Source organism: Thermobia domestica, chromosome 7 (assembly GCF_964235325.1).
Source record: "Thermobia domestica chromosome 7, izTheDome1.hap1.1, whole genome shotgun sequence".
Lineage (NCBI taxonomy): Eukaryota > Metazoa > Arthropoda > Insecta > Zygentoma > Lepismatidae > Thermobia > Thermobia domestica.
The window spans coordinates 51,425,719-51,439,830 of record NC_137460.1 but is presented as its reverse complement, the minus strand read 5'-3'; the positions used below and the strand labels follow the sequence as shown (position 1 = coordinate 51,439,830).

At 35.1% G+C, this 14,112-nt stretch overlaps 1 protein-coding gene across 3 annotated transcripts in view; it reads right to left on the bottom strand.

The window, feature by feature from the left end:
- Window positions 1-6,889: 6,889 nt before the first annotated feature.
- Window positions 6,890-14,112, bottom strand: part of CkIIbeta (casein kinase II subunit beta) — a 76,676-nt gene continuing 69,453 nt past the window's right edge. For all 3 annotated transcript variants that reach the window (XM_081764612.1, XM_081764611.1, XM_081764613.1), the window contains 3 exons: window positions 12,496-12,687; window positions 11,605-11,794; window positions 6,890-7,589 (listed from right to left, as the gene is read on the bottom strand). In XM_081764612.1, coding sequence (XP_081620738.1) covers window positions 7,481-7,589; window positions 11,605-11,794; window positions 12,496-12,687 — 491 coding nt within the window. In that variant the 3' untranslated portion in view covers window positions 6,890-7,480. The remainder of the gene's footprint in view (window positions 7,590-11,604; window positions 11,795-12,495; window positions 12,688-14,112) is intronic.

Sequence of the window (14,112 nt, the reverse complement as noted above, 5' to 3'; positions counted from 1 at the left end):
TTTTGGGTCACATTTTTTTTTTTTATCTGTACAAATATAAGAACAGACTGGAAAATTTTGTTTTATAAAGCGTCAAAATATTAACCAACAAAAATGTCTTATGATCGGCTTTAGACGCTATCAAATCTTAAGGAAAGCATGCTTATATCGCATGCATGAAAATTCAGCCTAATTCGCACCCAAATTTGTTATTAAGACTGTAAAAAAAAAAATATAGTCTGATAAAGAAAAGGTCACCAAATTTTATTTTAGAATTTTAGTAGACACCCTGTACAATTATTATTATCCTTTCTATTCAAACCCGCACACTCCGGGTAGTACCCGGAGATCAGGCAGTCCTAGACGTATCCATCCTAAATTCATATGGTATACCAGCAGTATCTAATTTCTGCCTTTTGCAAACCTCCAGCAGCTCTTCTTAGAATATGTTGTTACAAATTTCTAATACCACCTGGTTTAAATCTAAACTGTTTTGCCTTCCCCCTGTTCTAAAATTTCAATTGTTCTTTGCATAATGTAGGTATCCTTGGATAAACAAAAACACCTGTCGAATCTAGTGAACGAAATCTTCCCACAGTACAGTACTACGAACATTCTTCCCCCAAACTGAATGTATTGTGCGCGCTAAGCGAGAATTAGAACCAGATATCCATTCCTCGCACAATCAACGCTAAAGTGAGAACTTGCCTGGATATGGTGCAGTTATATGGCGTGCTTCAGCTTCCAGATAGTATTACTTTCCAACACAATGCGCCACGCAGATTGTAACGGGTTTCCAAGATACTTACTTGAAAGGAATTCTCGCCCTATCGATTGGACCCTACCTTGTGTTTTTCCTTTTTTTTTTCTGCGGGGTGTAGTCAAGAATCAAGTGTAAATAATCAAACGAATACATAATCTTGCTCAGCCACACAGTCAAGTTCGTAATGTTGTCAATAATTTGACATCTACAATGCTATCAAGAGTATGGACGAAGATTAAATTCAGATTGAGTAATATTGGTGCATCTAATTATATTATGTCATGGTATTATGTAACCATATAAGATGACTGCATAATGATGAACAAAAATTTGTCTATTACATAACAGTCTTGCAAAATACACAAGAACAAGTACTAGATTCTGACGAAAGTAGTTCCAAAGAGAACATTCTAATCTGAAGTACAAAAATATGTACTCTGATTAACAAGTGTTGTCAGAATTAAAAAATATTTTTCAATAGTTTTGTAAAAATTATTCCAAACATATAGTTTTCAAACTAATATAACACATTTCTCATATAAAAATATTTCAAGCATAAAAAACACGGAATATCGCATTGAATTAAACAGAACAATCATCAAAGTATCAGGCCAAAGAGGGAGAGGGAGAGAGAGAGAGAGAGAGAGAGACGAAATTTACTAAAATGAAGCATATTAGTCAGTTGTCAGCGTGGACAAGTGGTTAGCGTAAGGAATTTTTGTGTGACGGATTTTTACTCGAATCTTACTACACGAACTTTTTTTTGCGTTTTTTTTTCTATTTGGAAAAAAGTATTGGAGAAGAGTTAAAAGACTTCATACAGATTCAGACAGATATATTGTCAAATACTAATATCAAACAAATAATGATAAATTAAAATAGTAACATTGCTACATAAGTTTTGAACAGTGTACTAAACAAAATTCCTTCTCACAATACGAACAACACATCAGAGTAATAATCAAATAAGAAAGTGATCAATATCCAGAAATATTTAGTAGTACATTCTTAGGTGTCAAGCAGTAAAGTAATTCGCCAGTGTGAAGTCGGGATGCATAGAGGTAAGGGACTGAAAAGCAGAAGATTCGATGTATAGCAAAGCAACAACTTTCTTTACGTTGATACACTTTATATAGAAAATGAAATGAAATTTTTTAGTTTTACGTCCCATGGTTATGCTGGCTAGGCTAAAGGGGACGGCGATGATGATAAATGAATGAAATGGTGGAATGAAGAGAGTGGGAGGAAACGAGAAAACACCTACACACGGTGTTTGTCCACCACAGTTTACTTGGCGCGAGCTGGGATCGAACCAGGTACCCCAAGCATCAGAGGTGAACGCTCTACCACTGAGTCACCGCGGCTCTCTACACTTTATATAAAAGCAACGTAGTCGTAATGCGTTTCCAAAATTATTTCATACTGCATTAAAACCCACTAAAGATGAACATAACTAATGAGATTAAGAACATTAGTGCACACGTGCTCCACATAATGGCCTTAAGCATTGTAAGAAGAGTTCGTACTTGCATTATTGTATACCAGCCCATCTCTTCCCGTCACCACGGATACCGGCAGATATACCTCGACGTCTGCAGGTCATCGTAGTATAGACCTCCCGACCAATAGAACTGAACCATCCAAGAGCTATGCCCTCCACAAAGTGTAGCACTTGAATAACGGCAAAACAGAGAGCTTCCACAAACGAATGTCGCTAACTCTTCTGACAAATCACTTTCAAAGCGGTACAAGATTAAATACTTAATAGTCACATATGAAAACAATACGGAAAATCTAAAATAAAACGTTCTGGAATAACAAAATTACTGAAAAACAAAATTCAGAATACAATTGCACAGCACCTATCAGGTTGCAGGACTTAATATACAGCGCGACGGATTAAGACTTACAAAACAAACTTTTTTTCTCACGAGTGTTATAATTCCTACAAGTGATCAACGTGCACCATCTTCCCGTTCGGATGAAGTCCTAAGGTAAATATTTTGATGGTTTACAGTCTTCAGGTAAGTATATTTTCTTTTTTTTTTTTTTTTTTTTTTTTTTTTAGCTTGATTACAAGGAGATTATTTATATATATATATATATATATATATATATATAATTATTAGATTAATTACACTCGTAGATTAGAGTGGATTAAATAGATGTTTAAATAGATGGTGGCCACACCTCTTAAGTACTATATCTTGTAGTATACCATATCTTACTAGTATAGTGGCTTCACTATTCAGGATTGAGAACATTCTTTTAAATGTTAACTAGAGTTAAGTTCCAAAGTTGGTCGTCCGTTTCCAGCAAAATTTTGAAACTTTACCGGAAATAAATAAATAATTTGCTTGTTTGTGTGCTTTATAATGTATAAGGAGAACGAAAGTTGTGTTTATTTTCTTATATAAAAGGTTTTAAACATGAAACTATTTGGCAAGCGGAAGGAACTACTTGGCGCAAGGTTACTTCCTGTTAGGATTATGTTAATGTAATGAGCATTTGTTTTGTAAACCTGTCTGGTGATAAATCAGGAAAATCAACTAAAAATAAGTAAAAGTCATGACTTAATAAATTAAAAATAAATTGTACAAACTGCAATAAGCAAATAACTGTAAAGAAACGTGGAGAAAGTTATACTTTTTAATGTAACGATAAGTAACATAACCAACACGGCAGCAAGATTCTAGAACACAGGTCCCCCCTTCCCATTTAACTGTAATAAAGAAAGAAAATATGCCCTGCGGGGCTCTAACCCGCTTTCACTCGCTAACGCTCGCTCAGCAATACTATGTCAATTAAATATTAAACTTTGGTACAGAAAGGAACAAATTATTACAATTTCGCCAAAAACTAGGTGGACGACCAACTTCTGAATAAATGACGTTAATTACAGTGTTTAACACGTTTGCATAATTTTCTTAACATATATTTTTACGCAATATATATATGTATTATTTCATTACTTTATATTTACTATTTATATTATTTTACACGCTTTTACATAATGATTCAATTCTTCTATTACAGCTTCTTCAAAGAAGATCTATACGCAGGAATGCCCGTTTCTTTAATAATTTGATTTTAGCTTCCTTTCAGCAACGAGGCTATATGAGACGTGGAATCTGAACCATATGAGCTCGCACTGAGAATCGAACCCTGGTTTCCCACGCCAAAGCCGCATACGCTAACTGCTTAGCCACGAGGGAGCTCATGCCTGTTTCAAAACCTAGACATGACAAGAGCAACAAACTGGATGTTTCATAACAGCAAGGCTAAGGCATGATTAGTATGTATTTCCAACTAGAATTTAAACAATAAATTTTGATTTTGCATAGAACTTAATATGTTAAGTATTTACAAAGTTAGTGAACACTTTTAAGCTCAAAGCAACTTAGAATCTTATACTGATTACTTCCAATGACATTGTAACAAAACCTGTAAATACTCTTAAACACGTATGTTACCTTGTTCAAGAAGTCTTCCACAATTTACATGGGTTTCTTTGCATTCTAATTTAAACAATTTATTGACTTAGAATCAATTATTCACCTTCGATTATAATATTTTAGTTAATACTTTTACGTATTTTTATTTTTGGCATTTATTCCGAAGTTGGTCATCCGCCTGGTTTTCGACAAAAAGCGCAATAAAAGCGAAAATTTAAACATAATCCATTTTTAGGACCGCTTTTGAAAGGTATAATAGAGTAGGGTAGTGTAAAGGTAGGTAGGATAGGGTAGAGTCCGATTACGGAAGTTTGAACCCATTTTGTTAAAATTAATAGTATAATTTCTCGTCTCTCCGTGGCTAAGGATAACAAATAAAACGTGTCTCTGCACTTGCTGCCATGTTCAGAATACAAAATGCTCGTTACTTTTCCACAATCCAACCATACGGTAACCTTGGGCGAAGTAGTTCCTTCCGCTTGTCAAATAGTTCCATGTTTATAATCCTTTATATAGAAAAATAAACACAACTTCCGCTCTCCTTACATATTATCAAGCACACAAACGAGAAATTATCTATTTCTTCCCGGTAAATTTTCAAAATTTTACTAGAAACGGACGACCAACTTTGGAACAACCCCGCTGCTGAACGGGACGTTAAACTCAACCTTATTTTTCTGTAACAATATATTGAATTAAATCGAATTTTTTAAATTTACACTTCTTTTAATACTTTCAGAAATGATGTCAGAATTCAGGTCATTTATTGACAATTTTGAAATTCCAAAGGTTATTTAAGCAAGTTGTGAAATAAAATAAAACGAAAGTTGGCTTGCAAATACACAATAACTCCAACATCAATAAATATTGGTGAATTAAACAAAATTCATAATGCATTTTAAAACTTTATCTTAAATTAAACAAATTTTGTAATATTGCCGAAGTAGATGCATTACAACTGGACGGGGCGGCCATTTTAAGCATATGTTGTGAAAATATATCAAATAGTATTACTTAATGTCGTCTGGTTATTATTATTATTATTTTGATGTGCGTGACTTTTGGATTACCTGTTATTTGTACCCTTTGTGACATTGGCTACATTTACTACCACATAAATAAACAGTGTTTGACAAAATGTTTCCGTGTGTCACAGGAAGTAACCACCACTGTTGAATCGCATCAAAACAGGCACACTACTGTTGCTGGGCCTCGTGGTGCAAAAAGTACATTCCTTGGTACGACGTGAAAACCCACCCTTAAAGAATAGCATGAGTACAACGTTCCGCCACGACCGTAAATCGTATAAGATTGGTACCAGGTAAAGCAGTGCAAGACGCTAGTTCCTATGCTCTGTCCCTTTTGTATCATGGAGAGCAAAACGAGGAGTCGCCCATCTTGTAGGAGAGAAGTTTGCAGTGAGTCTCGATGAGACACATGTGTATCTGTTTGCATGTGATATAAAAAAGAACAATCTTCTATCGTCCCCGTGATTCCAGATATCGCTCAGTGTACAGAAAGTCGCAAAAAGTCTTCCATGTGCCTTTATAGATGTTGGTTATTGGTAGATTACTGCTATAATGGCTAATGTATGCTACGCTCAGGACAAAAAGAATAAAATCTTTTATATATATATATATATATATATACCGGACTGCCATGATATTCCATCTCTATACGGAAGCGACGTACACTCATGTCCAAAATGATTGTCGTATATCTATAACTGTCTTCTTGTAAGAATATAATTTGATAATGATTTTGCAGGGTACTTTTAATACTATGTGTATAATCGGGAAATGTATATTTGTGGCAAATTTCATAGGAATAGAATTATAAATACGAAAATCACAATGAGTAAAACAAAATGTTGCTAAATGGACAAGAAAGTTTCATTTTCGTTTTATTGTTCTTATTTACTGCCCTTTTGACATGAAATTTACCACACACGTCTTTGCCGATTATACACATACTAACATTATAAGAAATACCGGGCGAATTCGTTATCAAATTATATTCTTACAAAAACATATTTATAGACATGCGACAATAATTTTGGACATGGGTGTACACAGAACGGATGGCATGTGAAACGGCAATTCATATCATCCCTTTTACAGACAAAGCTGTGAAATTAGTATTGAATCCCCATGGATTTTTTTTATTATTTATTTATTTTTGTTCTCGTTACTAAAACGAGTGTTGGGCTTTAGAAAGCCGTGAACACTCGGTCTTTTACAACTTTGTCAAGAGGAATGATGAATGAAACAGCCTTGATTGACTACTGCTAGTAGTGTCGCGGTGCTTCTTAAGCTGGTTAGGGTGTCCAATTCGTTATGGTGTTGTATGAACCCAACGAATTTGGCATCATACATTTTAAACGACCTTCTATAAACCACACTGACGTTTGTGTAGTGAGAAAATTATATCCTCCCTCCTGGATAACGGCAGATGAAGTTGATTTACTCGAGATAGTTGAAAGGTGTGGCCTCTATGTTGCCACACATTTATATACATACCTATATATACATACACATACAATCGATATTTAGTTGTTTCTTCACTCTTGTTGTCATTCGAAAATAAAATTCGCATTTTTAACGCCTGACACTCCACTTTCCAACAAAATACTGACACAAGTAACAAACATAGCCCACTACTATGATATGTAAAATTGTCAACACGAAGAATGTATTTTTAAATTTATTTATTTAGAAACTTTATTTTTAATACATTTACATATGTGAGCCACTTAACGTTGAGCCACAACTAATGTTTTCTTTCTAATAACACACTGAATACATAATTATAATTAACTCAATGTCAGATGTTATTAGACCTTAAGTAAATTTTCTTCATATGAAATTTTTTTTCCCTTATAGAAAAGTGAAAATGCAAGATAGTCCAAATTACCAAAACAATACTGTCAAAACAGAAAGGGAAGAATTGTGTACACAACATATAACTTAATAGAATTATACTTTAGGAAAACATACGTGATTATGATATGAAAAGTATAAATGCAGTATTGAGTAATAAAGAAGATGTGCAGCATTTCACTTGCACTTAAATGACGAAAAAGGCAAAAATACTACGAAGAACGTTATTATTATTCTATTTCGATAGGCTTCGCGAGATGAAATTTAACACCAACTTTCGTAGTAAAATATCAACAGAACAGGGTTCTGTTACAAAATACAAACATCACATTATTCTTTTTTTCAATCTTCGAAAATCCGCTTTAAATCGACCTCAAAGTAGGTTGGAGATTAATAAAATATGTTCAGCGTTTTCCGTTATTGTAGCTCACTGTTCTTAGAGGAGCCTTGAAGTTAGCAGCTGCTTGTTGTTGTATCTGATATGCTAACGGATGGATTTTAAAACCATACAACCTGAAATGGAAACAAGATAAGAAAAAAGAAGATTAGTTTACGTATTATGTAAATTAAATTAAAATCTACATATCCTAAGTAGTAACTTTAGTATATATCATCCCTTTCATACATACGTGATAACTTTTGTCCGGGCAAAATACAATTAATCACTTGGGAGGTATATTTTCCCTTAAGCGCAAGTAGTATTCCTGAGGCTGCACACGCTTATTCTAAGCGGCACACCCCTGCTGAAATACATCTTGAAAATTATGAGGCACGTGCATGAAACCATGCTCTAATATTTTGTACCTGTAACTGAGATATAATTATCAATGTGGAGTTAGGTACGTGGGAGTAGTTAAAATGACTTCAATCACAGAATATTTCCCCAGTGAGATCTGTGATCCGATTTCTTAATACAAAAGGACAGAATGCAGCAGACATTAGCAGATGTATATTGCCAAAAACTGTCTAACCTGAGAAATGCCATCCAAAGCCGGCGAAGGAGAATGTTACGGACTGGAATGACAAAGCCCGGCAGATGCACTGGCAGTGAAGTTCTCAATTGGTTGAACTGATTTTTGAACAATTCTCACGCGGCAGATTTGTATGAAAACTTGTGCTGCTCATACGAAAAATGCTTGGAACTTTATATGGTGACTGTGTGGATCGACAGCCAAGGTATGTACTTGTATTTTTATTTATTTATTTTTTAACGCGCCTTATAAGTACAGCTGAGGCATCGCTTTCCGTATGATAGCTTATCTCAAAAAGTCTCCTTAAGCAGGATTTTCAGCTTAGGAGAGAATGGAAGTGTGACGAACTCAGGGAATAGTGTGTTGCGTCACGAGATCCTGAATCAGACGCAAATAATGAGCGAGTGTGATGATGTTATCTGCCCATTTACGCTGTCTACAGGTCACGTCATTTGCATTGTACAGCACTACGAAGCCCACAAAGAGCCTTCTGATGATGTACTACATTATGATGCACCACTTCACGAAAATCAAAGAAAATTACTCACGTCTTTTTTTCTTTCTTTTTTTTTTTTTTTCTATTATTATTTTTGGAAATGATAGTCTAACCGGCTACTGAATTTTTCGATCTTTTCTTTTCCAATATCTACGCTCAAGTTATTCTGTTATTACGCTAAATGAAAATCCGACGAACGGTTACTACTTTCAGTCACTAATTTATAGAATGATTGCCAGTTATTAACGCTCTCTGTAAACAGGAAAAAGATTATGAATGCACATGAGCGGGCCCAACACCTCTAACCATAGGACATCTATGTCTAGTTTGTTTCCATGCGAGGGTATAAGATTGGATACTTTTCCAATAGACTGGTAGAACTGTTCGATTGACGAGTGCTGACGAATGGATCTTGATGTAGGAGTTGTAAGCCGATTTGGAGAATGATACAGGTTTTCATTTGGCAGGAAATGTCTGATGTGGTGAGAGCGAGAGTTCTTGAAGCGGAGCTACTGATTAATGCTGGTAGGTTTCATCCATACGTCAGTGTCGAGATGTCTATTGATTCAGGAAAGTAACTGCGTCGTGGGACAGTAAAGAACAGTTTTTGTTTTGGGCCTGTAGGAATATACTTCCGGTGCTAGTTAGCCATGTGACCATTTTAGGGAAATCACACCTCTGAATCGAAGCAAGATAACATGTTGCAATGGTGAAGTAGTATTCCAGATGCTCCATCAATACATTGGCGTATGACGGGATCATATGAGTTCCCTTGATATTGTGTCTTCAAATGTGAAACTGTTTATGGCTAGGATAAACCAAGTAAGTTGGTTTAGGAAGTGTTCAATAAGTTTTTGGCGTTCGGGCAACATATTTAGAAATTTAATTTAAGGGCAGTGAGACACTAGATAAATGAGATTAATGAAGTTATACCTATGGAGGCTAGGATGGTATTAATTAAAGTACATTGATGGGGTGAATTATGGATTGGAATTTATTGATATCTGAGGTATTATGGGAAAGCATGACCGAAGACAAAGTAATAGTGGAGGAAAGCGATCACGCGTTCAGCGAAGTTACCAATACTGCAAACGAACGGATCTTCCTTGGTTTCTGGGTTTGTGGATATTTGAGAAGATGGAATATGAGTATTGGACTGTTTTGGAGTAAGGAACAAGATAGTAGACGATGGTGCTATATACACTCATGTCCAAAACTTGTGGGAATGTTAATTTCGAAAAGAACCCTTATATATATATATTGATCCTGTGAATGCCAGAAATCGGGGTGGCATGCCTGACTGAATGGCGTAGGTACCAACCCGTTCGGCGACAGAGGTTGCCTTTATGACTGCGATAACAGGAAGAAGGTTCGTAGCAGAAGAAATATGTAATCAGTAAGTTATGATTTTCGGAGTGTGCAGTACATTTCGGTCATAGTGAATGTGTCCTAGTAACACACGATGACACAGCGTACATGTAAATGATATAATGCATGGTCAGATCAGTAGTAGATTAGAAATGGTGCCAAGTCAATGTGCTGTGGTTAGAGACTTGAATGTTCCTCGCAGTGTTGTGTCGCAACTGAAAAATCTTCTTGACATGTACAAATATTAAATGGCAGATGGTGGAGTCATCGACGTGCACCACCACCACGTGAGGATCATTATCTGATCTGAAATATCTGACGAAGATCAATGCGCACAGCAGGTACACTGGTTCAAGACTTTGCAGCTACCTCTGGAACCCTGTATTACGTCTAACTGTATACCGGCGGTTACACGAATGTATATGCCGACCCGCCGACCCGCTACGTAATTCTCCTCACACAACAGCAGCACCATGCACGCCTACAGCGGTGTAGTTTAAACTTCAGTGACGAGTCACGACTCAATTTGGAGAGTGATTCTCGCCCTCTGTTTGTTTGGAAAGCACCAGGAACATGTTATCACCACCAAAATGTTGTTGAAAGAGACAGGTAAGGAGGTTTTGGTATTATGGCATGTTAGGGACCCGTACACTTCATGTGTTCCAGCAGCGAACGGAAACAGCTTAGATATACAGGAACGTCAACCTTGAACAACATGTCCAACTGCTCCGTGGTGTATACGATCCTGAATTTCGATTTATGAATGATAATGCACATTTGCATAGGGCACAATTGGTGAAAGATTACTTGCAGCACGAAGACATCATGCATCTCAAGTGATCAGCGGATCTCAATTCCATCGAGCATGTACGGGATGCCCTCGAACGACGTATTGCAATTTTTAACACCTCCACTCCAGAAAATTCCTAAGCTGAGCAGGGTGCTTGTGGAAGAGTAGTAGACCATCTAGCTTTACCACAGGAGCTGCTAGATGGTCTATTCTGTAGTATGAGTGTACGCTGTAAAGCCTGTATAGCTGTTCGTGGTAACCACACCCCGTATTGAAAATTTCTGCCAACAAAAACTCGGTCTTGTGATGACAAACAGAGGTGACCTACATACGTAAGTGTACTCTGTCCGATTTTTCAGTGTTCATGTGTGTCATTGCAAGAGTGTTTTGCTCACATGTATTTAATCTACGCTTCTGAGCGATCAGAAACATTTTTCTAACAATTGTTCATGATTGTCACTATTAATTGCACTTTGCCTTACGTTTTAGACGTGTGTGTATATATATGACAGAGAGAGAGAGAAATCACACTCTCTCTCACACACACACACACACACACACACACATATATATATATATATATATATATATATATATATATATATATATATATATATATATATATATATATATATATATATATATATATATATATATATATAGTACACCTAGAATATATTAAAATATCTTTGTTTTTTAAGTACTTATATTTGTACGTATTGCATTTATTCTATTTCCATTAACATATTTAAATATATTCTCTCTTGAACATTCTGCCGATGTGCGAGCAAAAATTCGACAATTAATAAAAAGTTCAATTCTGAAACCACATTAGGAAAACTAATCCTCCAAGGTTAAATTATGCCCAAATATGAATATTTCAGATATATTTTAATCACTTACCTAGGAACAAATTGGTTTGCAGGTCGCTTTGGTCTATATTCCGGGTGAACCATAAACAACATATGAGGGAATCCGGTCCCGAAATAAGCACCATCAGTATGATGATGGCGAGATGACTTTGGCGTATATACATCCATGCATTTTGGACAGTAAGATTTTACCATGGCTTCTCCAGGGACATCGGATAAACCTGGAAAGGGAACACCAGAATTCAAACAGCAATTCCCTTTAATATTATTTAAACAGTAATTCTTAAAGAGTATTATTGCGTCTAGCATAAGGGACTGAGACCTAAAATTACGAAGGCATATACTAAAATGTCTCTTGCAATGACCTATTCTCAAAATGTTAGAGATCTTTAAAATTTTAAAAAAAATAATAAAAATAAAAATAAATAAATAAAATAAACTATATTTACAATTGGTACACACAAGGTAACGAGGAACTATGTTGAATAAAATCGTTATTCAACAAAAACCTATCTCACATACAAAAGCACGAAATTTTCCCTAGTAAATTTCAGCTCTGCTAAGCTTCCGTATAATGGAAGTAGAACATGATTTTGATGAAGAGAGATGTAAATGGAATATTCTAAATAATGATCAAGTGAAACATTGACAAAATTTAAATCAGATACTTTATACCCACTTTCAAACATGACGTACAAAGCAAGGGATACTATAATATTAATAACAAACAAACGGAAAAAGAATCAGTAAAATAATCAGTATTTCAATTAAGAGCAGAATTTTTTATTTATTTTGCTTTCTTTTTTCTTCTTTATTTTTACGAAATTAATCTACAACAGTAAATAATTTCTAGCAATTATTTTGGGATGCCACTCATTGTATTTTATCATAATCACAATAACCCACAATCGTTTATACTTACCAATTGGAAGCATAGGTTGACTTTCGCAATATACTCTTGGGCAGTGTCCAAAATCTCCAGCCTGATATTTTTCTATCATTTGAGCAATGCCTCTATTTGTAAGTATGTATCGCGCATGAATTAATCCATATAGCATCTCTGCAGCTTGTTCAATAAGATCAGACTGATTGGGATTATCGTCAAGCTCATCGTCTAAAAGGAAAATTAAAGTTGCAAAATCAAAATCATTAACCATTATCATCAAACTTTCATAATTTTAGCACATAACTAATTCAGTATATCAACTGCCTGCATGCATAAGCCTAAATTTGAAAGATTATATTCTTTGCTGAGCACACATCTCGGAACAGAAACTAGGGTTATTAAACGAACTATCCCAGTAGTGCGTTTGTAGTACCGTAGAAAACATTCGGAAAACCTGGTGAACAATGGTCGAAATAACTAGAACTTGTACTGATTAATCCTGAATTTCAGGCAACTATAATAGCTACTACTTTTCAAGTTTTGCTTATGATCAGACAGTTACCTATTGTACGTTAAATGGTGAGAGCAGATGTGTATATTGTATTAATCTTACAGGTCCAATATTTTGCGTTTTGCCATCTTTCTATTACTAAATGGCATATTTAATGTATACGACTGCTAACTTTCAGACTTCAAGATGATAAAGTATCAAGAATTCAAATTACTAAAACTACTATATACTTCAAAAACATTTAAAAAATTAAATTTTGAGAATATTTTCTTTCCAATAAAACCAAATCAACAAATGACAATGCAGCTAATATTTTCTCTTAATTTGAGGAACGAATTTTTGGGCTCAATCTTGAGCTTTCTCCCTTCACGTGTGTTACTGTTCTCTCTTAAGATCAGGGACGGCAAAGTATCTACCGCAGTCTACTAGTTGACCGGCAAGTCGTGAGAGGTAGCCCTTGGAGGTCTATGTCATTTTATCTGTATCTATCAACCTCTGTTACTGTTATATGATCCCATCTAACGGGCTAGCGAACAGAGAAGCAGACCATCAATGATTTCTGGAATGACTAGCAGCTCTCTATCCTAAAAAGGTTGCCACCTCTGATATAGATATTTATATATTTCTCTACCTGCTGTTTATTTGGACACACAAATTTATTAACTATACGAAGAGATGATTTTAAAATAATTAGAGAGAGCATTCAATTTGAAGTCTTCTAAATTGAATTTATAATAGAAGTTTGACATTAAAAAATTCGACCATCGATAATCCGGTTCTTTTCCGGATTTCGGAGCGCATTTTCAAATTTAGCACGTTCAGATGGACACTGTAGTCGATAATAAATTGTTGGATCTTGCTTGCATCTGCTAACTAGACATTCCTTCTCCTTTATCATTTATTTACTGCTATATAGCTCCATTATGGATTCAGCAAAGAAATGAGATGGAATTATTTTATTTAGTTGGAGAATATACTTGAAGTGTGATATTCATTAATTATACCTAAATTGATTTTTAGTCTCAATCTTATTTTGTTTCTGATTTTAATTTGTCATTTTTTCTATGTTCATTCATTAACTGTTTGGGAAAGACTAACTTAAAATCTGAAAAATGTGATATAACATCTGTATATATTTGCAT